The following is a 20,342-nucleotide window of genomic DNA, read 5'->3' as shown; positions in this document are numbered from 1 at the left end:
AAACATCCTGCTTTTTCAGAAGTAAAATATTTATATTCGTTAAATATTTATATTCGTCTAGGCGTTTTCACGCCAAAGTGACAGTTTCACTTTTAAGAAATATTTGATGACCGATTGTAATTAGCTCTGCTGCTTAAGATAATTGTGAAATTTATTTGTGTATCTAGTAGGTAATTTATGGACGGTATTCATGATCGAATTTTATATGTAAAATCATCAAGTTTTCTTTTGATATATCCAATGGAATAGCAGGTTCTGAGGATTAACTTACGACGATCTTAATAGAAAAAGTGTTTACATTGTTTTTAGATTGTCTTCCGTATGTTTTCTTTTTCTTTTGGCCTTTGATTTTGTTAGTTCCAATATCCAGCCAATGGATAAGATGCCAAGTCGAAGCGCAATCTTTCTGTAGAGCTTTATTCGAACGTCGACTCGCACTCTGCGAATTTTATACGCGACATATAGTGAAGTGAAGTGAACGATAAGATGTCGAATTCGAATGATAAATTTAAAATTCCTAATGAATTGAGAATCGTTTTGTTGGGAAAGTCAGGAGTTGGAAAAACCAGTCTCATAACTCGTTTCTTTAATGAATTAAATGACAACGAAACCTCGATAAATGTAAGTATTTTTGTTCCGAGGATACGATTATCGACGAAAAACTGCATGAAAAATTTATGATTAATTAATGCTGCTACACGAAAAAAAAAGAAAAACAACGAGTAGAGATAGTTTTCTCTTTAGTTCCGTGCTGTTATACTTTACGCGCTTCGGAAAAGACAAAAAGTACGAATTCAAACTTTTCGAATAAAAACATGCTAACGCAATTATGAATTGTAACGCTTTACGAGCATGCACAAAGTTAACGCTACAAGCGATTAATTTTAATTTTTCGCTCTCCCAGAAGTATGAGAAAAACGATCGCTCTATCGAATTAATAGAAGAGATATCTCGTACTATTGCTGTCTCACTCATTCCTGTCTGCAGGCGCAAACGTATAAGTAAAATTTCTCGCGTGTGATGTGTAATTTCAAAAGAAAAATTGACTTGACATTCAAGTGACATTCTGGAAATAGAAATCATGACACAGCGATGTTAAAATCCACACTGAAAATCTAATAGATGTATCATATTTAAATTAATATCATTATAATATTTACAGTCAAGGGCGAAAACAGGTGCTATATGTACAAAGAGAAAAATACAAATTGACGAAGTATTATTTGACGTAGAGATATGGGACACAGCGGGCGAACAAAAGTAACGATAAGTTTATCATATATCGCATGTCCGTTCTAATTCTTTTGAACGCTTGTATAACGCATACCATGTACATACACGTTGCCTCGGACACGTTGTTAATAATCATTTCTCTTTGTATCGTTAACCAGATACGACTCAATGGCTCCGATGTATTGTTCAGGTCGAGCTGCTGTTATAATCTGTTATGACATTACTGATTCACTCTCTTTCATAAAGGCAAAGGAGTGGCTACTACAGTTCAGAATCCATTCTTGTAATATCTATATATGCGCCACTAAAAAAGATTTATGTAATGAACACAAAACACCAAATCCGCCCTTAAATAGCGCACAAGAATACGCGGAATCTGTTATGACGAAATTCTTTGTAACATCCAGTTACACAGGCGAGAACGTTTGTAGGAACGAATATTTCAAAATTTATTACTGTAAAATATATATATATATATATATATATATATATATATATATATATATATATATATATATATATATATATATATATATATATATATATATATATATATATATATATATATATATATATATATATATATATATATATATATATATATATATATATATATATATATATATATATATATATATATATATATATATATATATATATATATATATATATATATATACACATATATGTGTATTTATTGGTGTATTTCCTTACAGCTAAGTTGTTCTACGCAATTATAAAAGATTTCTTATCAGCACCAGAGAATAAAGAAGAGATAGAAAAGCAGAACCGCAGAAGAAGAGAAAGTAGATTTTCTTACTGGAGGAAAATCTTATGTTTCATTTGACTTGGAAATATAGGACTTAGAAAGTTTCAAATTAAGGCTCCTTGTACTCCCCCCACCTCGCTAGTCATGTCGGATTTGTAACGTCAGAAGCGAGGAATGACGTAACGTGAAATGAGTCTATTTTGTCTGCATGCTTTATTTCACTGTTTATATACGACTATTTATTGATTATTAAGGGAAAGGGATAGTTTCTGAAAAATTGTACAAGTGTGCTCAAACGAGATGTTAAGTACTCTTTCATCCGTATTTATCTTTATTTAGAAATAGCACGCAACTTTTGTCAGCATGTTTTCACTTTTGACGTCATAAATCCAACATAGTCTCGGCGACAAGAAGCCTTAAAAGTTAAAATTATTTTTTTATTTTTTCGGAATTTGTTATCTAATAGAATTATGTTATTTGTTTTCATTTTTTATTCTCTTATCATGTCCTTTTTTGACGTGAATAATTATGACTATCATATATCATTAATAAGTATGAGATATTTTTATATATTGCTATGGACCAAGTATGTTTTCAATACTTTTCGATTACAAATTTTATAGTTACAAATTGTGTATTCATGATCTTATTAATGCTGCATAATATACATAAATATATGGAATAATATTAAAACGATAATTAGTGCCTTTAAAAAGATGTATTATGTATGTAAGATCTTAATCAAAGCAGAATAAATGTACAATTGAGAAACGTTTGCATGCCTATCTTCTTTTTATTTAACTGTAATATCTTTAAGCAAAGTGAGAAATGTCTCCTCTCTCTCTCCTTCCAATTTCTCTATATATCTCGAAGCAGACGTTTGTACTTATTTCATCATGTAGGAACGTAAAACCATTTTATAATACTGTGTATAGCTATATAATATAATTCTATAATTCTTGAAGAGATTGAAAGCTAAAAAAGATAAGCATTTAGCAATAAATATAAAATTTTTCATTTTCGATTTTATCTTAAATTATTTTTTAGAATCAAATTCTAATAGAACGTATTTTTACGTCAATATCCCAACCATAAAAATGTGTCCGTGTATTAGCAAATACATACATTCACAAAATTTGCTAGAGTTTTAATATATAATTTAATCTTTTTTTTTAATTGAATGAAACCTATAGAAGCGACTAGCGTGTGAAGTAGGATATACAAAATTCCCTAGCTTTCTCATAAACGCCGAAGAATATAAATCCACCGATAGTAAAACCAGTTACTCTTGGGGTAAAGCCAGCAAACAGCCTGGAAGATCATACCGTTAGAGCTTCAAGAATAAATTTTAATTGAGAAATACGAATTTTCATCATTTTTTACCCTTTAACGCCATTGTTTCTATAAACCTCTTTTAACATCATCGATATTTTAACTTCCTCTTTCTCCGCCGACGTGCTGGATAACATAATTCTAGTCTTGGCGACATCCAAGGGCGTTGTTATGGCAGCAGATATGGCAACTGGAAGCAAACAGTTGACATAATATTAAGATAATCACGTAACTAAACGTAATTATGACTGTATAATTAAATACAATTAGTAATTACTCGAGCTCTAAGGCTGTTACCTGACGCGGCACCGCAAGTAGCACCTTCCAAAGGCGTGCATTCCCGGTGTATCTGTCGGGTCCAACAAAGCTTGAAGTATTCCCACAAAGGCATCTGGACCAAGCCAAATGGCAAGTCACGAAGAACTGTGCTCCCATAACCACGATACAATGTTCTTAATGCTAGTCGATGTGTGTCTGACAGCAGTGCTTGTTTCCTTTGTTTAACTACTTCCACTGGTACTCGTACTAAACAGGCAGTCTGTACATAAAATCATACAATTAGTCCACTATGACAAATACATGTATCATAAGTCATAGTAAAACTCAAGTTTTACAAACTATGACTTATGATACATGTATTTCTTTTTCTGCCCATATATATGTTAATATAGAATACATTCATTATCGACTACAACTGTATAGTGCTGCAAACACTACTTACGACTTCAGAAGATGATGCTGCAATCATATGTATAATGGAGTGATACTGGTCTGGTATATATGGTTGTGAATATTGTTTTATTCCTTCATAAGTAATAAAAAATATAGCAGCTGTAATAACAATGTTCATTAATAAGGATAGAGCGTGTCATGTAACTCGAAGATTATTAATTTGACAACTGGATAATGTAATAATAATACCTGATGGTGCAGAACCCAGGACCACAGGCCCTACCCCTTTGTACAGCTGTTTGAAGCCTCCAGACTGGAAAAATCCATGCTGGCTCTGTAATCGTGTCTTGAGGGTGTCCAGTGGGAAGAGGGTCACGTCACAAACGATTCCTGCAAGAGCACCTGACTGACATTAAAAATCGATTATTTTCCGATTTTTATGTCAAATTCTTAGTTACATGTCACATATATTTCAATTCTAAAAGCCAAGATATGGATAAAATCTATTCAGGCCAACTTTTCAAATATTATCTTTCTTAAAACCATGTGTTTTGTCTTTTTATTATAATCTTTGTAACTTCATTAATTCGCCAAGACACTGATATTTCTCAATACATTCATATTTCTCAATGTTTTCTACATCGATTAAAAAGAAAGTATTGAATTTCGATTATTTTTACAGAAGTTACAAGCAACTGAATAAAATTTATTCATATCTACAATTTATGTAACTTTTTTGATGTTTAGGGTTTTAGTGTTAAGACAATATCTCGACATTGGACATTAAAACGAAAAATTAATTTGCAACACGTACAAAGCATATAAAACTTATCGATCTTGTTTGTTGAGTGATTTATGGGCGATAAGCAATCGAGCAATACACACAATTATCACAAATGACAGCAAGTGTCGGGTTAAAATTAGACAGAAGGATGACGCGAGGATACGCATACTTACAAAAAACGACGTAAGCAAAACGTCGCTTTTGGAGAGAATCACCGATTCCTCCGGTTCGTGGAACATCTTCGTTCGATAAAACGCTCTGTCTCGATTCTATTTAACGGTCCGATTGAAGATGTCAAGATTTCAAGTCGAGATACTGTGAGGTAACTTGGTAACGTCATTGAGCTGATAAAGAGCTTCTATAAAGAGAAAACTATTTCGCCCACCGAGATTTTCCGGTACAGAATATTCTTCGCGGGCATAATACAACTGACGCCGACAGCTTCTACGAGATACAAGGTGCTCTGAGTCTCACGGGCTTTTTTATGTAAATCATATTCTCTTAAAAACAAACACGACAGCAAAACTGGTGTTAACCGGCGAAAACACGTGCCGTGCTTACACACAAGTGTACGTTATGTAAACGCCTGAATCATCGCGTCGTCTGCTTCACGGAGTAGTCTAACCTCAAAACAAACCAACTCACAGAGTGTACTTTAGAACACGTGAGACGGAGATTTTTTGCTGTTTCTTGTACTCGATGAGAAACTGTGCCATCTCATGCGGATCGAGTTCGAGAGAAATTTTGCAGCTACTTTCATGTCGAGTACATGATTGGCCAGTGTATTTTGTGACGTACTAATATTTGATAGGATAGAGAATAGGTTTTTAGTAATTTTCAGCAAAAAAAATTAATTTTCTTCTCTCTCTCTCTCTCAATATTGGTTCCAAATAATCCTAAGATTTTTCCTCAATACCATTCTGATTTAAATTAATTTTCTTATTGGACATTGAATACGCTTCGTTCAAGCCTTTCTGCTAAAGGGACGTCTACATTGGAAGTAAATAGTAAGAAGTAGGAAGTAAGAATAAGAAATTGACCAACCACAGTCGAATGTGAGAAGAATAATCAACTATGATTAGTCAATTTTTTATTCTTACTTTCTACTTCTTACTGTTTACTTCCAATGTAAGTCCTTCCTTCCTTCCTTCAATATTTGGCTACAGGCCTCTCTAAGAGTAATGCCCCAACGCCAGTTTCCGATTAATGATATAATTCGAGAGCAAAGTCTTGGAAATTTTCAAGACACGATCCAAAAAAATCACAAGGTCCGAACTTGTTCGAACACGTCTTGTCGTGACGGCGGTTAGGCCGGGACTTCTTTTCCAATGTAAGTAAGTAGTAAGAAATAGGAAGTAAGGCCGGTATTCATAGTCGGATCTTATATTTAAGTCTGTCTTAAATTTATCTTCAGATATTCAATAGCCAATGAAATAATCCATACATCATCTCAAGATGAACTTAAGACGGCTTAAGTATAAGATCCGATTATGAATACCGGCCTAAGAGTAAAAAATTGACCAACTACAGTCGAATGTGAAAAAAATAATCAACTATGGTCAATTTCTTATTCTTACTTCTTATTTCTTATTGCTTACTTCCAATGTAGACGTCCCTTCAAGGGTCTCTAGAGGCGTTTTTCGTTTTGTGACCACGGTAGCGTTTGATTGGTTAGTTTGGTTCACTTAACGTTTGCAACGCCTCGAGCAACAAAGATAGAAAGATACTCGCAGCATTGCAAGCGTTAAATGGACCAAACTAACCAACCAAACGTTACCGTGGTCACGAAACGAAAAAACGCCTCTAGAGACCCTTGAAGGGACGTCTACATTGGAAGTAAGCAATAAGAAATAAGAAATAAGAATAAGAAATTGACCAATCATAGTTGATTATTTTTTTCACATTCAACTGTGGTTGGTCAATTTTTTACTCTTACTTCCTACTTGTTACTACTTACTTCCAATGTAGACGTCCCTTGAATCAAAGACTAATGACTGCTGCACACAGGACATGGTAATGCTTGCCGCGCGGCGAAAGTTCGCGCAACAGCCAATCAATATGCCTTCCGTAATAATCTTCTAGCTTTTACGGAAAAACAACATATTGATTAGCTGTTGTGCGGACTTCCGCCGCGCGGCAAGCATTACCGCGTCCTGTGTGCAGGAGTCATGACACGTCAGTCGAGGCGCGCGCTTTGATTGGTCTGTCATGTTCGTCAACTTCTGCTCATTCAAATTAATATCAATAATCTCCCGAACTTTATATTTCAACGAGATAAATAAAAGGTAAACGTCTCAAGAAAATTGAACAATCTTTTTATATAAAATATAAATAATATGTAATACTAGATATATAACAGAAGTAATATATATACAAAGTAAATTATATCCACTGAACTATATACTACCTGGAACGCGCGCTGCCTCGTGAAGACTGCGGGATGAGAGAGAGATCCCTGTTTCCTTTGTTATACTTGTCTGATTTATTCCCCCCACTCTCGACTATACTTTGAATCAGACAAGTATAACAGAGGAAACAGGGACCTCTCTCTCCGCAGTCCTCACAAAGTAGCGCGCGTTCCAGGTAGTATATATTTCAGTGGTAATATCCCATTTTAATTGCCCACATCGAATATTTTGTAACGTATTTTCAAGGAAATGTTTCAAACAAAAGTTGTAGGATATCAAGGGGACAATAGTTGCATGTATGGTAGTGCCCCATATAGCACGTAATATTACATAGTATCACAGTAATATTTCCGTAATATTGCAATATCACAGAAATATTACGGAAACATTACTGTGACATTGTGTAATATTGCATGCTATGTGGGGTGTATGCGTGGTATATACATCCCAGATAGCACAGAGAATTTTAAAAAATTATGTCATCAATTCTGAGTTCATTTTTAGGTTCAAAAAGAATTCTTTTTACTGAACTGAACTATGAAAAATTCTTTTTGCATCTGAAAATAAACTCAGAATTGGTAACACACAACTGAATTCTTTTTTCCATTCTTTCTGAATATTCTCTATGCTATCTGGGATGATACCTAGCAATGGTGATATTCAAGATTTATAATTATAAAATTTTAATTGTCTTTCTGAAAAGACACTGAGGTGTCGCATTCCCAAATGCAAAAATAATACAAAATATGACAGAACCATATTGGCCAGATTTTGATTCAAGGGTCTCTGTCTTGCTAAGTTTGTCTTGCACGCATTTGGTTGAGATCATTCCATCTTCCTTCGGCATATAATGGCTTGATTTACATCGTGCACTTGATAGGCGTAACTTTCTATTAGATAATCTTAATATCGACAATGCATATCAACTGCGACGCATTCAATCAATACAATACGTTTTGTTGATGAGTATTATACCAGCTTAATATACCGTTGTTTATATATATCGTCGATACTAAGATTATCTAATAGAAAGTTACTATTTAATACGCGTATCAAGTGCACGATGTAAACCAAACCAATGAGTGATAAAGATAGAACGACATTTTCAGCGCAAAAGTAAGCAAGAGTAACTTAAAACGCGATCTATTAGACGTCGCAAACGTTTTGAAACGTTTAAAAAGAAGCCACGATTGGCTACGATTGGTCTATACGACACTTCAAAGTATCTGCAGCATCTAATGGATCGCACCTTAACTTTCTGTTCCTTCCAAGTGCGCGTTCCGTTACACGCTCGTAACGCTCGCGAGCATCATTCTATCTTTGTTGCTCATTGGCCTGGTTTACATCGTGCACTTGATACGTGTACTAAATAGTAACTTTCTATTAGATAATTATATAGCGTGTTCGACTGGCCCTGGGTTAATCGCTCCGAGAGCGACTAATGACGTCATAAGTCTCTACTAGCCAATCATAAAGCTTATAAGTACTTGTTTGACCAATAAACGTAGGCTGAATAATCCAGAGTGGGTTAACCCAGAACCAGTCGAACATGCTATTTGTTTAATAACGTTCGACTGACTCTGGGTTAACCCACTCTGGGTTATTCAGCCTACGTTTATTGATCGAACAAGTACTTATAAGCTTTATGATTGGCTAGTAGAGACTTATGACGTCATTAATCGCTCTCGGAACGATTAACCCAGGGTCAGTCGAACACGCTAAAAGATAGAATGACGTTCGCGAGTGTTGCGAGCGCGTAATGGAACGCTCCCCAAAAACGCGCATGCGCAGTGTGCGGCGGGTGCATTTGAATCGGTCTTTAAATCCGAGCTGGAGGAGGTCGCGCCTGCGTCGCGTCCGCCCCGTTTTCGCAACATGCGCGACGGAGGACACGAGCAGCGCAGACAGCTAACGGAGTGCACTGAAGTCGAGATGTCGAGTGAGAAGGTGCGAAGACGCTGAGGAAGACGCGCGCGACGTCGACAACAACGACGACGACGAAGAAGAGGGGAGAATCCTGTGCGATGCTGCGGCGACGGCCGACGCGGTAGTAAATCAATTCGCGGAGAGTACCTGTGTCGAGCCATGATAAGATGCGTCGCGATGCAGCTGGTCGATTTCTCTGACATTTCGCGGGAATACGGTAAGGCACGACGGCGACAACAACGACGTGACCTCGGGCTGGTCTAACGGCGAAGTATTATCTGGAGCGACTATCGGTTTTCCGTCACGCTCGTCGAAATTGATAGATCCTGCGGACAGGTGCAATCGATATACGCTCGAAGGGAAAAGAGGCGACGCGAATCGGCAGCGCGATAAACCGATGCGTCAGGAAATGGCAGAATCGCGAGCGACGACGACGACGACGACGTCGAGGACGAGCACATGATATGACGAGCGCAATCGTCACAGGTGTGCATGTGGTGGAAATTCTACAGCGAGCACGCATGCACGTTTGTTGACAGGACGCAAATATCATCTTGAGATATCCACGTTCGCACAAAAACACAGATTACACGGGTCTGCCTATCTATTTATCGCGATCCCGCTCGCAGATAAAACACCAGGATACCGCCGCGGCGGGAGCGGAAGAAAGTTTCGCTCTTGGATGCGACTGTGACCGAGGACGCCGGACTAACGAATTCCGATCGACATCACCCAGCCCAACGTCGAGATTCTCGATCGCGAGTAAGCCAAATCTTGCAAATATGCGCGACGACTTCACAGGCTCAACGTGGTCATTCGATGTCGGTATGACTGACAGAAAAACGGCTTGTCACTGACGCTTCGTAAAGTAAGATGCATGAGACTAATAGTACAAATAATATGAGAGAGCCGAACGCGACCGATGTTGTTACCGATTCTATTTTGTACACCGTACCGCCGGCCGACCTCGACGTGCTCTCCAGCAGCATGGCGAGCACCTACAACGAGACATCCACGACGTACGTCGAGCTGGCGCAGGAGAGCGAGAACAATCAACGCGTATGGAATTTGTCTAAGAACGCAGTAACGTCGTTCCTCGAACCGACGTCGATACCGTTCGACACGTCGGGAGGCACCACCACGATGTATACGCCGACCACCTCCGATTCTTTCGATGAGTTTGGTCCACCCGAAGGAGTGGAATACATTTTCGTGCCACTTGGTGTGGTGGTGTCTGTTATTATACTATCAGCTGTGGTATGGGTAGCGATATCACTTTTGTCATTACCTCGTGACGTTTTTCTCCCTTTCCCAGTTTTTGTTTTTTAGACGCATAAGTGCTAGGGAGGGAGAGAGAGATTATGAATTCAATAAGCAAAATGATAGCAAATAAAGCAATAAAAGTACCAATACCCGGGCATGCATCTAATCCTAGACATTCTTATTGTTTTGGTCCTTAAATATAGATATTTAAACTTCTAACATAAAATATATATAGAAGTATTGAGTATATACATTCTGTGTGGAAAGTTAAGATATTCGTATTTAAAGGTCAAAACAATAAGAATGTACAGGATTAGGATACATGTACGGGAATTGGTACTTTTACTTTTGGCAGTAGATTGGCAGCAGATTTGATCAGAAATACTGACAGCAAATACATAGCCATCTATGCCTACATTAAGCGTGCCGTGAGAAAAAAAAATGAACTTGAAAATTCATTGGAATTTAAAGTTAATTTCTGAGAAATAAAGGATGATGGATAAATCTTATCCGATTTTTGTCTAAAAAGAATAATGTGTTATACATGTAACCCTACGTTTTTGTGTCGCTGAGTACAGTGGTGACATTTTTGATCATCAAAATTCACCTTCGAATTTTTCGAACTTGAAATGTTATTTTTAATACGATTAGTGACAATTTTGTCCTAATTATTTAATTGTATTATAATTCACATTGAAAAAAACCAAGAAGACATTTAAAAATGAAACTCTTTAAAAATACTACATCTGACAGTGAAATCAATATGATAAAAAATTAAAAAAGATAGTCAATTTCTTATTCAAAGAATTTGAAAAATCTCACCAGATGTACATACATCTACAATTTTAAGGATGAATGGCTAAAAGCTGACTTCCATTGTTTCAAAAATTTTACTTCTTATAAGGAAATTTAACATTTTTAGAGTATTTCCTTAATTTTCAGTGAAAAAAAGTTATGAAACTAAACTATAATACAATTAAATAATTGTAACTAACCAGATTACAATTAAAGATTTATTTTTCACTTATTTCGACTCCTTTAAAGCAAATTTTGACTATTTTTCCACGGGTTTAGATGAATAAAAATATTATCGTATTCAGCGACTTAAAAAACTAAAATGTATATTTAAACTAAAATTATATGTATAATTTACATTACACTTTTTAGGTTAAAATTGGCCCATTTTACTCATCATTATTTCTATGTAATAAATTTATAATTCGCAAATTTTTAAATATTTTTTTCGGCGTATGTTCCGTCAACATAACAGCAGTTTGGCAGCAGGAACTGAGCTGGCTTTGCAACATGTTCCATTCAAGTGATTACAGAATAACAGCTTCTGTTTAATTTCTACCGTTAATCTGTTATCACACTCTGCTAACAGATAATATTGTATTTCTGCTGCTGACAAAATTTAAAGCAGGCACTGCGCGAAAAACTGCTTCTGCAGATCTGGTTATTTAGTTGTATACATAATAGATCGTTCTAGTACATATATCCGTGTGCGTATCTGCTTCTCTGTATCAAAAATTACGATCTTGTATTGTGCATAAAGCTGACACAATGATAGTCATGTGATAGCAAACTTTTCTTTTTAACAACGCTTTGAATCCCATATTTTTGTTAGGCACGATTGTGACTCTCTCAGCTCTGATATCCGATTCTGTCTTCTGAAGGTACTAATCATATCGAGGAAGCGGAAGTTGGAACGTTTGAGACACAGACTCATGCCGATGTACAACTTTGACCCCGGGGAAGAGGAGGAGGACGATTGGGAGACCGAGCTGTTGGACGAATGCTATAGTACACATCAGAGACGAGTGTGTAAGATTATTGTCACCTGTAACCCGTGTGGGTTGCCTCGAGAATAAGAAACAATTGATTTTACAGCAAGGATACCAATCCATGGATACCGAGGAAAATGCAGAACTATTCGGTGGTCACTAATAGCACACTTTTGCATAGCGTTCGAGTCACCTTTCTATTATACTTTATATTACGTCATAAGTGATAAATGTTCTTATTATTTATTGTAATTTTTGTACTCTAACCCAAGCTCTTAATTCTAGTTGAGAATTTACCTCGATTACCGCACGAGAGCTATATTTTCATTCGTGCAAATTATTAAAAATCGATTTTTCTGATAAAAAAGGAAACGGTATTTATATTAGACACATGCCGTATATTCATATGTACTTAATAATTTCAATTTTTCAATTACTCCGCACATAGCCATTTAATTTGCGCGTTAAGGCTCTCTAGTACTCGTATCGTCCATCTCTTTTTAATGACGATAGAAACGAGGAAATGTATGCTAAAAATCCTTGCGAAATACGTCGAGATAAAAAGATATATCCATAAAATGACACTTGCGATCGATTAAGTATGTCAAAATATTCCGAGCACACTTTTGCTCTAACAACCAATAAATAACTATAAAATTAACGTGATATGTAATCTTTTTTTTAATTTCCTCATTATTCCGTCATATTAATTTTACGTTTATTCATTGATTGTTAGAACAAAAGCAAAGTACGGAAGTGTCATTTTGTGGATGTATCTTTTTATCTCGGATATAAAGAGGGCACACTAAGTGGCGGCGGGACGCCGTGCGTTCGAGATCTGCGTATCTTTTCGTTCCAGAGAGAAAAATATCGAGAGCGTGGTTCTGCTAGGCCGGGACTCGAACCCAGGTCTTTCGCTTGCCGGGCGACTGCTCGCGTATTTCACAAGAATTTTTAGCACGTATTTTCTCGCTTCTGACTAATCAGAAAAAGATAGACGATGCGAATATACTTAGGAGCCTGAATTAAATTTCACGACTTATTTTATCACGTGCGTTGAAAATTGCGTCTGACAAGGTTCGTAATTTTCACCATTTAATATCATGTATATATTAGAAAATAGACACTCTCTTTACACATACAACACACTCTGACTTCTACACAAAAAATTTCGTAATAGAAAATATAAAAAATATGAAATTTTTTGTAACTTCATTATTTGTGTGGCCCATTTTATAACATTCATATCCTCTTGCATCACTTATTTTTGTTCCTTCACTAGAGCTTTTTCCTTCAGATCAAACAAACGTTACTATGTTTCATATTAAGCTTTATTATATAACTTCGTAATAATGTCTTCAAATATACGCTTTACTGAAAATATAAAGAAACTCGGGAAAATGTGAACATAAATTTAATAAGAGTACTTCGAGTTTATTTACTTTAATACAAATTTGACATTCACACATATGCTTGCCTCAAAAATGACACTAATATACACATATTCATGTTTAATTAGAAAAGAATAGTACATATGTTACATACATATGTTACATATGTAGTGATGATTTAAACTTTTTTCTGTGTTTACCTTTTCCTATCTCTTACAATATTAGATCGGTATGAAGTTTTTTGGCTTCGTGAATTGTAATACATATGTAGGAGAACAGGAGGTAGCAAATATGTGATACAATACTATACCGTGTGTGATATTAGACTATTTCATTTAAAAAAGTTTATCAAATCTTTCGTTCATCAAATTAAACGAACAGAAAAAAAAAGGAAAGTTTTGAGATCTGCATCTTACAATCCAGTCTTTTACTGTCAAAGAGAGTTACACATGTAATCTTACCGCTTAAAAATATGATCATTAATCATTATTAATAGTAGCAATGTCAAAGAAATATAAAAGAACTTAATAAATTTGTAACACAACTTCCATATCCAACGTTCTTCCTCAAATTTGACTGAATTGGAAACTAAGATTTCTAGGGTGACACCGATAATCGGTGAGAGAACAGTGTCGGCCACTATCATCGTTATTTTTTGTCGAGTTTTAAAACTTTGTTCGGGAATTCCCGAATTACAATAAAAAGTGCAAACTAGACAGAACCGAACTTTGATCAACTGGCTTAATATTTTTTTTTTTTCTTAAGAAGAAGGGTCTTCGAAGGATAAGTCAGATGTGTTAGTTTCATCCTCCCCTATTGCATCCCCCAACGATTCAGTTCTCCTCTTCTTCCTCCTCCTCATCCTGATCATCTTCATCTTCACCAGTGATCTCGGGTTTTTCTTCTGTCTTTTTTGGTCTACCGCGACCGCGTGGTGCGGTAGTCGTGCCTTTTGGTGGTCCTTGCTGTAAGTTTAACATGTCTTGATTAATACAGTGCGACAAATCGGCGTTACATGCATAGATACAATGTTACAGATATAACGCCAAGGATATTTCCCTAATATCTAAATTTCTAATGTCGAGACGCCATTTCATGTGTGCATGTGTAATTTTAATTACGCATTCCAGCGCGACGTACCTTCTTCTTGTGAGAGCCCTTAGGTCGACCCCTTCCCTTTTTAACAGGTCCAGGTGGCGCGTCATCCTCGTTGTCGGATTTTGCTGGACGCACTGCATTATTCTTTTCCACAGCGGACCTTCCCCTCTTTTTGGGTTCCTTAACAGCGTTCTTGTCTGCTTTAGCAGGCCTACCCCTCTTCTTCTTTTGCTCCTCCATAACAGGCGAATTATCATCCGACATGTTTATTGTCTTGTTTTACTGTGGAATTGAAAACAACACAGTAGAGGATCAACTAGAAGAAAATTGATTAATCACTTCGACTGTTTAATGATAATCTTTGTTTCAAATTTTAAACATTCTTCATTCTCTCTGACTCCATTTGCTAAGATGCTCACAGCATTACTGTGTGCTGCTTTTCTGTTGAGCCTTCATTCAATTGTATTTAAGTTCAGGGAACTGAACTTCTTATCATTAGATATATGAAATTTTTAAAACTGATACTACTTTCTCTCGATATTTCTGCAATATCAGAGACAGACTCTAAACGATTGCCTATCTCTTTTCAGATAGTGTCATCTCCAATGAGGTGAACCGTGAGGAAAAACGACTACTGGAAAACTACTGATTTATTTGTGTATAGTGTGTGTATGGTGTTCAGTTAACACGAAAATAGAGCCTACTCAATGTTTCACATGAAAATATTGAGAAATTTCTCTAGATAATTCTTGCTGAATCTCTAACTTAGTGCCATATATATATATATACATATATATCGATAAGAAATATAAATGTATTATACCTATAAATATACACATAGTACAAAGTATACATACGTGTCCCCAAGGTGCGTCAACTGTACAAGAATACTAATACAAAGAGATCGAGCTGAGTGTATAGTGTGCGTGTACTGGTTGGGTCTCACAATAAACAAGAATCCTCGAGTCTTCGCGGCGGGAAAAAGCCAGGAGACAGAGGATAATCTGAGCGGGAAGCAAACGCGACTATCGATCTTCCGATATTTTCCTCTCGCTGGGCCGTTGTCTCGCGCGTTTCAAATTATCGGGAATCGCGCTCGCCGCTGGAGAAGGAGAGAGGGGCGGAGGGGAGCCGGGTGGAGAAACGCGCAAACGCGCGGCGAAAATCAGTATCGTCAATTACGCGTCTCAAGTTTTTACAGTGCGGATATACGCGCGTGCACGGTAATTTGCGTCGTGAACGGCGATTCACCGGCGGCGTTGCACGGCCGCGCGATATGGCGGTGCTGGGAAGCGGCTCGCGGAGAATAATTAATTCATCATCGACAAATTTATTCGTCGCTTTTCGCGGCCGGGTCGCGACCGGGATCAATCCGCGCGGGTTCGCGAGGGAGAGGCGCGAAGTACGCCGCGGTCAGCGGGATCGAGGCGTTCGCGCGACAGTGCCTCCGCACAAGTTCCGCGCCCGCCATTTTCAAAATTCACGAACGGCCGCATCCATCCAGCGTAGGCAGAGCGCGGAGGGGCCGCGTCCCGGGCGGCGTCGTTTCCCGCGACGGAGAGCTGCCCCGGCGATTTTTCCCTGTGGAATTTTCGCGGCAAATCGGCGCGACGGACGGCGATCGGAACAGCAGAGCCGAACAGCGAGGAGGCCGACGTCGTCGGCTCTCGCGCCTGTCGGGGACGCCATGAGAGAGAGACTAGGCGCGAATCATGGCGTCGCGGCAGCCGTACCTACGCGGCGTCGTCTCGCCGTGTCGCACACGGCGCGCGTCCGGGAGCCGGCGATATCTCTGCAAGTAACGGCGCGACGGCGTCGGAGGCCGCGCGGAAAAATCCGCCGCGGAACGGCCGAGCGGCTCGCGGCCGCTCGAAGCGGCGGTCGCGCGCGCTTACCGCCCAAATAAATGTTCGTCAAGACGAACGAGTCAGGCGCTGGTAAATTAATCGGCCGTCGATTATACCAGAGACCGTATTATTCACGCGCGTACTCGCGACGCACGCACTCACTCACTCACTGGGACTACTCACACTCCGCTCACCTCGGCTTACTTGCGGCGCGGCTCGATCTGTGCCCGTTGCGCTGAGACAAAGGGTGATATCGCGCTCCTCAACGTCGCCGGTTGCGCGTTTCGTAGCGTGGCGGCGGTGCCGTATCGCGTCGCGTCTCGTCGAGTCGCGCTTAACGGTCGCGTCTTATCGGGATGCTGCGAGAGCTTAACTCGTTCTCACTGGTGTGCCGCTCGCTCGCTCGTTCGTTGGCGCGCGCTCGTTCACTCACTCACTCACTCATTCGCTCGCTCGCTCGTTGTGTGCACTCGGCACGCTTCTCCACTCTCGCTTGCTTCGCCGCCGTGCCGCGTATATTATAGCAGGCGCCGCTGTGCGCCTCCGCGCCTTCACACAGCTCTATGTGTCGTGTACACACACGCACACGCGAATGACGCGCGCGCGCGCGCACTCATACGCAACTCTCGCACCCCGTTGCCGACCCTCGTAGCCAACCTTCTCTGGTCGCGCGTTCTCTCGTGTCGGTGTCTCGGCGACCGGCCGGCTACGCGCTCCTCGCTCGGGAATCGCGCAATCGCCGGGTTTCTCGTACGAGCGGCCGAGCCACGACGGAACAGCTCGTCGTCACGTCGAATCGTTAGCGATATACACGCGCGCGCGCGCACATGCACACATGACTACATATACACATGAAGACGCGATGTATATACAGATCAAGCACACATACATACTCTACACACCCATGCATACGTGACACACACGCGTAACAAACTTACCGGGAGAATAGCGTGCCGCGACTGACCGACGACGATTCACACACTGCGTCGCGATTCGTCGAACCGCGGCCGCCGGCCTAAGGACCTCTACCTCCACCACCGACCGGCCCGTGCGCGCCATTGAGTTCCCGCCAAAAGATCTCTCGCGGTGTATCGAAATATTGTTGTTTTGGTCGCCGCCACGACGCCGCCCGGTGCGAGGCAACATCGGCGGCTCGTAAATCGCTCCCGGTCGGGATCTCCCTCTTTCGATCTCTTTCTCCCTTTCTTTTCTCACCTGCCGGCCGAGAGCCTGGCGAGGAGGAAGAAGAAGGGCCGATCGTCCCGCGGGCGGGAATTCTGCGCGCGAAGAATTGAGCGCGATCGGCGCAATTTGGCGCGACGCGCGCGCGGCTATACAATGGCGGCGGGAGTGGGCGGGCGAGGGGGGAAAGAGACGGCGGGGCGGGGAGGCGGAGGAGGAAGGAAAGTACATACACCGCGACGCGGTTCGATACCACTGCCGTTACGCACCCGCGTGAAGATTTTGTTTGGTAATATCGATAAATATTCGAGGGGAGCCAAGGGGACGCGCATCACGTCGATATTAATGATGAGCCGTGCCGCGTCGTTTGTGATGCGCATGTGTGTGCCGGATTATGCAAAGGGAAAAAATCGTCGTACATGCGAGACAAGCGTCGAATAGTCGTGAGCCGGTTGTAAGCGCGGTGGCAAGGGTCGTTGACCTGCTCGATCCCCGAATTGGGTGTATTTTCGACGCCTGGGACGTTGCCGATGTAATTAAAATCATTTCGCGCTTGTCACGCCGCTCTCTGGACTCGCGATCGCGGGGCCTTACGTGTTGAACCGACCTCACGATGGTAGGGAGAGACAAGTAATACACTGCTGTATTAAAAGCATGCGGCGATATTCCGCTACGAATTTCTCGAAACTCGAATATCATTACCTGTGTGTTCTTTTCAGCTGCTCTCCTGCGCAACAGTCGCTACAATGAAACGTGGGTATATGGCGCCTCACGTATCGGAAAGAGAGAGAGAGAGGTGAAGGATATAACAGGTGATAGAGGAGGTACATACATACATATACATATATATATACATATAGATAGATATATATATATAGAACTGAGAAGCAAACAGCCTGCGAAATCGAGTGGGACGCGTATTCGAACGGCATGTGCCCGCTAACGCTCATAATTTCAAGGTAAATATCGACGTTACAATTATGGCGTCTAATTAACGCGATAAACCGACTGAGCGTAACGGAATCGGGGAAGATGGCGTGTCGCCGGTAGGAAAAAGCCGCTCGTGCAGGGCTCGATAACGCGGGAAAGAATCGATTGCGCGCAAGAGCGACGAGTTCTCACGTTATATTAGTCAATCAGCTCCATGAAACGTCGTAGATTCCCGTGTGACGCGTATAAATATCAAGGTGCTGGAGGCGCGGCGTTCTTTTTTTGCCCCCTGTTCACCGCGCGGTGCACTTTCTACACCTGGCATCACGCACTTGTGTCTTGCTTCGTCCTTGCGCCGAAAGGAGCCTCACACGATAGCCGACAGCGTTTTCCCCTTTGGAGTGCAAAAAAGTGCAGAGTCTGGCGCACTACGTCGTGCTATCGATCCGGCATGTTTACCTGTCGGTGTGACCTAAAAAGCAAGCGGGCGAGGTCGTAAACAAAAATAGGTTTCATCCTCGCCAAGGTTGCCCAGCATTTCTCTTCGCCGCGGTGTCAGCCGTTCTGTCTCTCATCGTGAACGGGCGTGATCGATCGCCGCTCGAATTAATTCGCCTCCCGCGGATAATCACGCCGTCCAGTTGGCGGCGCGCGTGCAGTCGCGAGAAATGTCCCTAGTGAGCGAGAGGCTGACAACAAAGGGGCGGAATGTAGTTAAAACCGATTGCTCCAACCTCTTTAAGCTCGTCTACAATGTCTGTAAGAATATGGCTGTAAGGTTGTAAGACGCGAAATAAATTATTTTCATTCGCTGACAGCTCACGTAGCCTTACAGCCATATTCTTACAAACATTGTAGACGAGCCTTTAGTAAGCTATCAGACAGTTAAATTATCTGTCTGCTTTGTTTTATTTGAAGAAAAAACGAAGACAGACACATGATTTAACTGTTAGATAACTTACCAAGAAGTTGAAACAATCGGTCCTTTCAGAGAATCAATTACGAATCTTTTCTCCTAATATGATCCCGTGTGTGCGTAAAAAGTGACAAATTTAATCTTGAAATGTTTAGATGTTTACTTTTTACGAGTTTAATTGAAAGAAAAGATTCATAATTGTTCTCAAGTATTGTTCTCAGATATAAGATCATTCATTTGTCATGATTTCATACTAAAGAAAAAAATTACATGATTGATAAGTGAAATCAGGTACATGTGAAAAGATTCATGATTGATGCCATGATTCCTATACAGGGTGTCTCAGAACAATCTACGAAGCTCTCGTGAAAACGTAGAACTGGTTAAAATAAATATAAAAGTCCTATATTGTTTTGCGATATTCGTAATAGTTCTCATACAGCACAGAAACTTGCAGCAACATTGCTACAACATTGCAAGATTGCATATTGCAGTGCAATGTTGCAGAGACATGTATGCAGTGATATTAATTTGCAATATTACTTTAGCAATATTGCAGCACTATTTCAAAAATATAACGAATATAATATAATATTTATTACTTATTTACTAGTTATTTTTGTTACTTATATTTCAAATTCAGTAATATTTCACATTAATAGTGCTTATAGAATAGTATTTATAATACTATTCTATAAGCATTTGTTAGTATTGTTAAGTATTTACTAAGTATTTGTTAGTGGCAGTCATATTAATACTAGAATTTGTCTTATATTTGTCATATTTCTTAAACTTCTTATATCTTTT

At 39.7% G+C, this 20,342-nt stretch overlaps 4 protein-coding genes across 11 annotated transcripts; 2 read left to right on the top strand and 2 right to left on the bottom strand.

Annotated features, from left to right (window-relative positions):
• Positions 1-136: 136 nt before the first annotated feature.
• Positions 137-2,720, top strand: LOC116846073 (ras-related protein Rab-24). 2 transcript variants are annotated; one of them, XM_032819451.1, is made up of 4 exons: positions 137-621; positions 1,163-1,260; positions 1,392-1,656; positions 1,950-2,720. In XM_032819451.1, the coding sequence occupies exons 1-4, from the start codon at positions 487-489 to the stop codon at positions 1,971-1,973; spliced, it is 522 nt and encodes a 173-aa protein (XP_032675342.1). In that variant the 5' UTR covers positions 137-486; the 3' UTR covers positions 1,974-2,720. The 2 variants fall into 2 exon arrangements, with proteins under 2 accessions (XP_032675342.1, XP_032675341.1); XM_032819450.1 differs by having other exon boundaries at positions 1,392-1,660.
• A 55-nt stretch (positions 2,721-2,775) lies between these two features.
• Positions 2,776-5,742, bottom strand: LOC116846071 (S-adenosylmethionine mitochondrial carrier protein-like). The gene is made up of 6 exons (XM_032819448.1): positions 4,964-5,742; positions 4,256-4,412; positions 4,056-4,165; positions 3,632-3,872; positions 3,386-3,524; positions 2,776-3,313 (listed from the first exon to the last, which is right to left on the bottom strand). Exons 1-6 carry the CDS (start codon positions 5,027-5,029, stop codon positions 3,202-3,204), a joined length of 825 nt encoding a protein of 274 aa, XP_032675339.1. The 5' UTR covers positions 5,030-5,742; the 3' UTR covers positions 2,776-3,201.
• Positions 5,743-9,038: 3,296 nt separating this feature from the next.
• On the top strand, positions 9,039-15,512 carry LOC116846067. Of its 5 annotated transcripts, none has more exons than XM_032819441.1 (3): positions 9,039-10,387; positions 12,064-12,207; positions 15,251-15,512. In XM_032819441.1, exons 1-3 carry the CDS (start codon positions 9,998-10,000, stop codon positions 15,272-15,274), a joined length of 558 nt encoding a protein of 185 aa, XP_032675332.1. In that variant the 5' UTR covers positions 9,039-9,997; the 3' UTR covers positions 15,275-15,512. The 5 variants fall into 5 exon arrangements, with proteins under 5 accessions (XP_032675332.1, XP_032675330.1, XP_032675328.1 ...); XM_032819439.1 differs by having other exon boundaries at positions 12,064-12,211; XM_032819437.1 differs by lacking the exon at positions 15,251-15,512 and adding an exon at positions 12,278-14,325 and having other exon boundaries at positions 12,064-12,211.
• LOC116846068 (chromosomal protein D1) lies at positions 13,585-17,608 on the bottom strand. 3 transcript variants are annotated; one of them, XM_032819443.1, is made up of 3 exons: positions 17,446-17,608; positions 14,703-14,942; positions 13,585-14,527 (listed from the first exon to the last, which is right to left on the bottom strand). In XM_032819443.1, the coding sequence occupies exons 2-3, from the start codon at positions 14,922-14,924 to the stop codon at positions 14,396-14,398; spliced, it is 354 nt and encodes a 117-aa protein (XP_032675334.1). In that variant the 5' UTR covers positions 14,925-14,942; positions 17,446-17,608; the 3' UTR covers positions 13,585-14,395. The 3 variants fall into 3 exon arrangements, with proteins under 3 accessions (XP_032675334.1, XP_032675335.1, XP_032675333.1); XM_032819444.1 differs by lacking the exon at positions 17,446-17,608 and adding an exon at positions 16,691-16,942; XM_032819442.1 differs by lacking the exon at positions 17,446-17,608 and adding an exon at positions 16,702-16,942.
• Between the last annotated feature and the right edge of the window lie 2,734 nt (positions 17,609-20,342).

The sequence above is a fragment of the Odontomachus brunneus genome, unplaced genomic scaffold, assembly GCF_010583005.1.
Source record: "Odontomachus brunneus isolate Ranch 3 - 2012 unplaced genomic scaffold, Obru_v1 Obru_scaffold_060, whole genome shotgun sequence".
Taxonomy (NCBI): domain Eukaryota; kingdom Metazoa; phylum Arthropoda; class Insecta; order Hymenoptera; family Formicidae; genus Odontomachus; species Odontomachus brunneus.
This window is presented reverse-complemented; position numbering and strand designations above follow the sequence as displayed.

Coding starts and splice junctions, on each gene's coding strand:
- LOC116846071 (XM_032819448.1), bottom strand. CDS start 5,029: ATGTTCCACGAACCGGAGGAATCGGTGATTCTCTCCAAAAGCGACGTT. Junction 4,413..4,963: donor TTTTGCTTACGTCGTTTTTT/GTAAGTATGCGT, acceptor TTTTAATGTCAG/TCAGGTGCTCTTGCAGGAAT. Junction 3,525..3,631: donor TACTTGCGGTGCCGCGTCAG/GTAACAGCCTTA, acceptor GTTTGCTTCCAG/TTGCCATATCTGCTGCCATA.
- LOC116846068 (XM_032819443.1), bottom strand. CDS start 14,924: ATGTCGGATGATAATTCGCCTGTTATGGAGGAGCAAAAGAAGAAGAGG. Junction 14,528..14,702: donor AGGGCTCTCACAAGAAGAAG/GTACGTCGCGCT, acceptor TTAAACTTACAG/CAAGGACCACCAAAAGGCAC.
- LOC116846067 (XM_032819437.1), top strand. CDS start 9,998: ATGCATGAGACTAATAGTACAAATAATATGAGAGAGCCGAACGCGACC. Junction 10,388..12,063: donor TACTATCAGCTGTGGTATGG/GTAGCGATATCA, acceptor TGTCTTCTGAAG/GTACTAATCATATCGAGGAA. Junction 12,212..12,277: donor TACACATCAGAGACGAGTGT/GTAAGATTATTG, acceptor TTGATTTTACAG/CAAGGATACCAATCCATGGA.
- LOC116846073 (XM_032819450.1), top strand. CDS start 487: ATGTCGAATTCGAATGATAAATTTAAAATTCCTAATGAATTGAGAATC. Junction 1,261..1,391: donor GACACAGCGGGCGAACAAAA/GTAACGATAAGT, acceptor ATCGTTAACCAG/ATACGACTCAATGGCTCCGA. Junction 1,661..1,949: donor TTACACAGGCGAGAACGTTT/GTAGGAACGAAT, acceptor ATTTCCTTACAG/CTAAGTTGTTCTACGCAATT.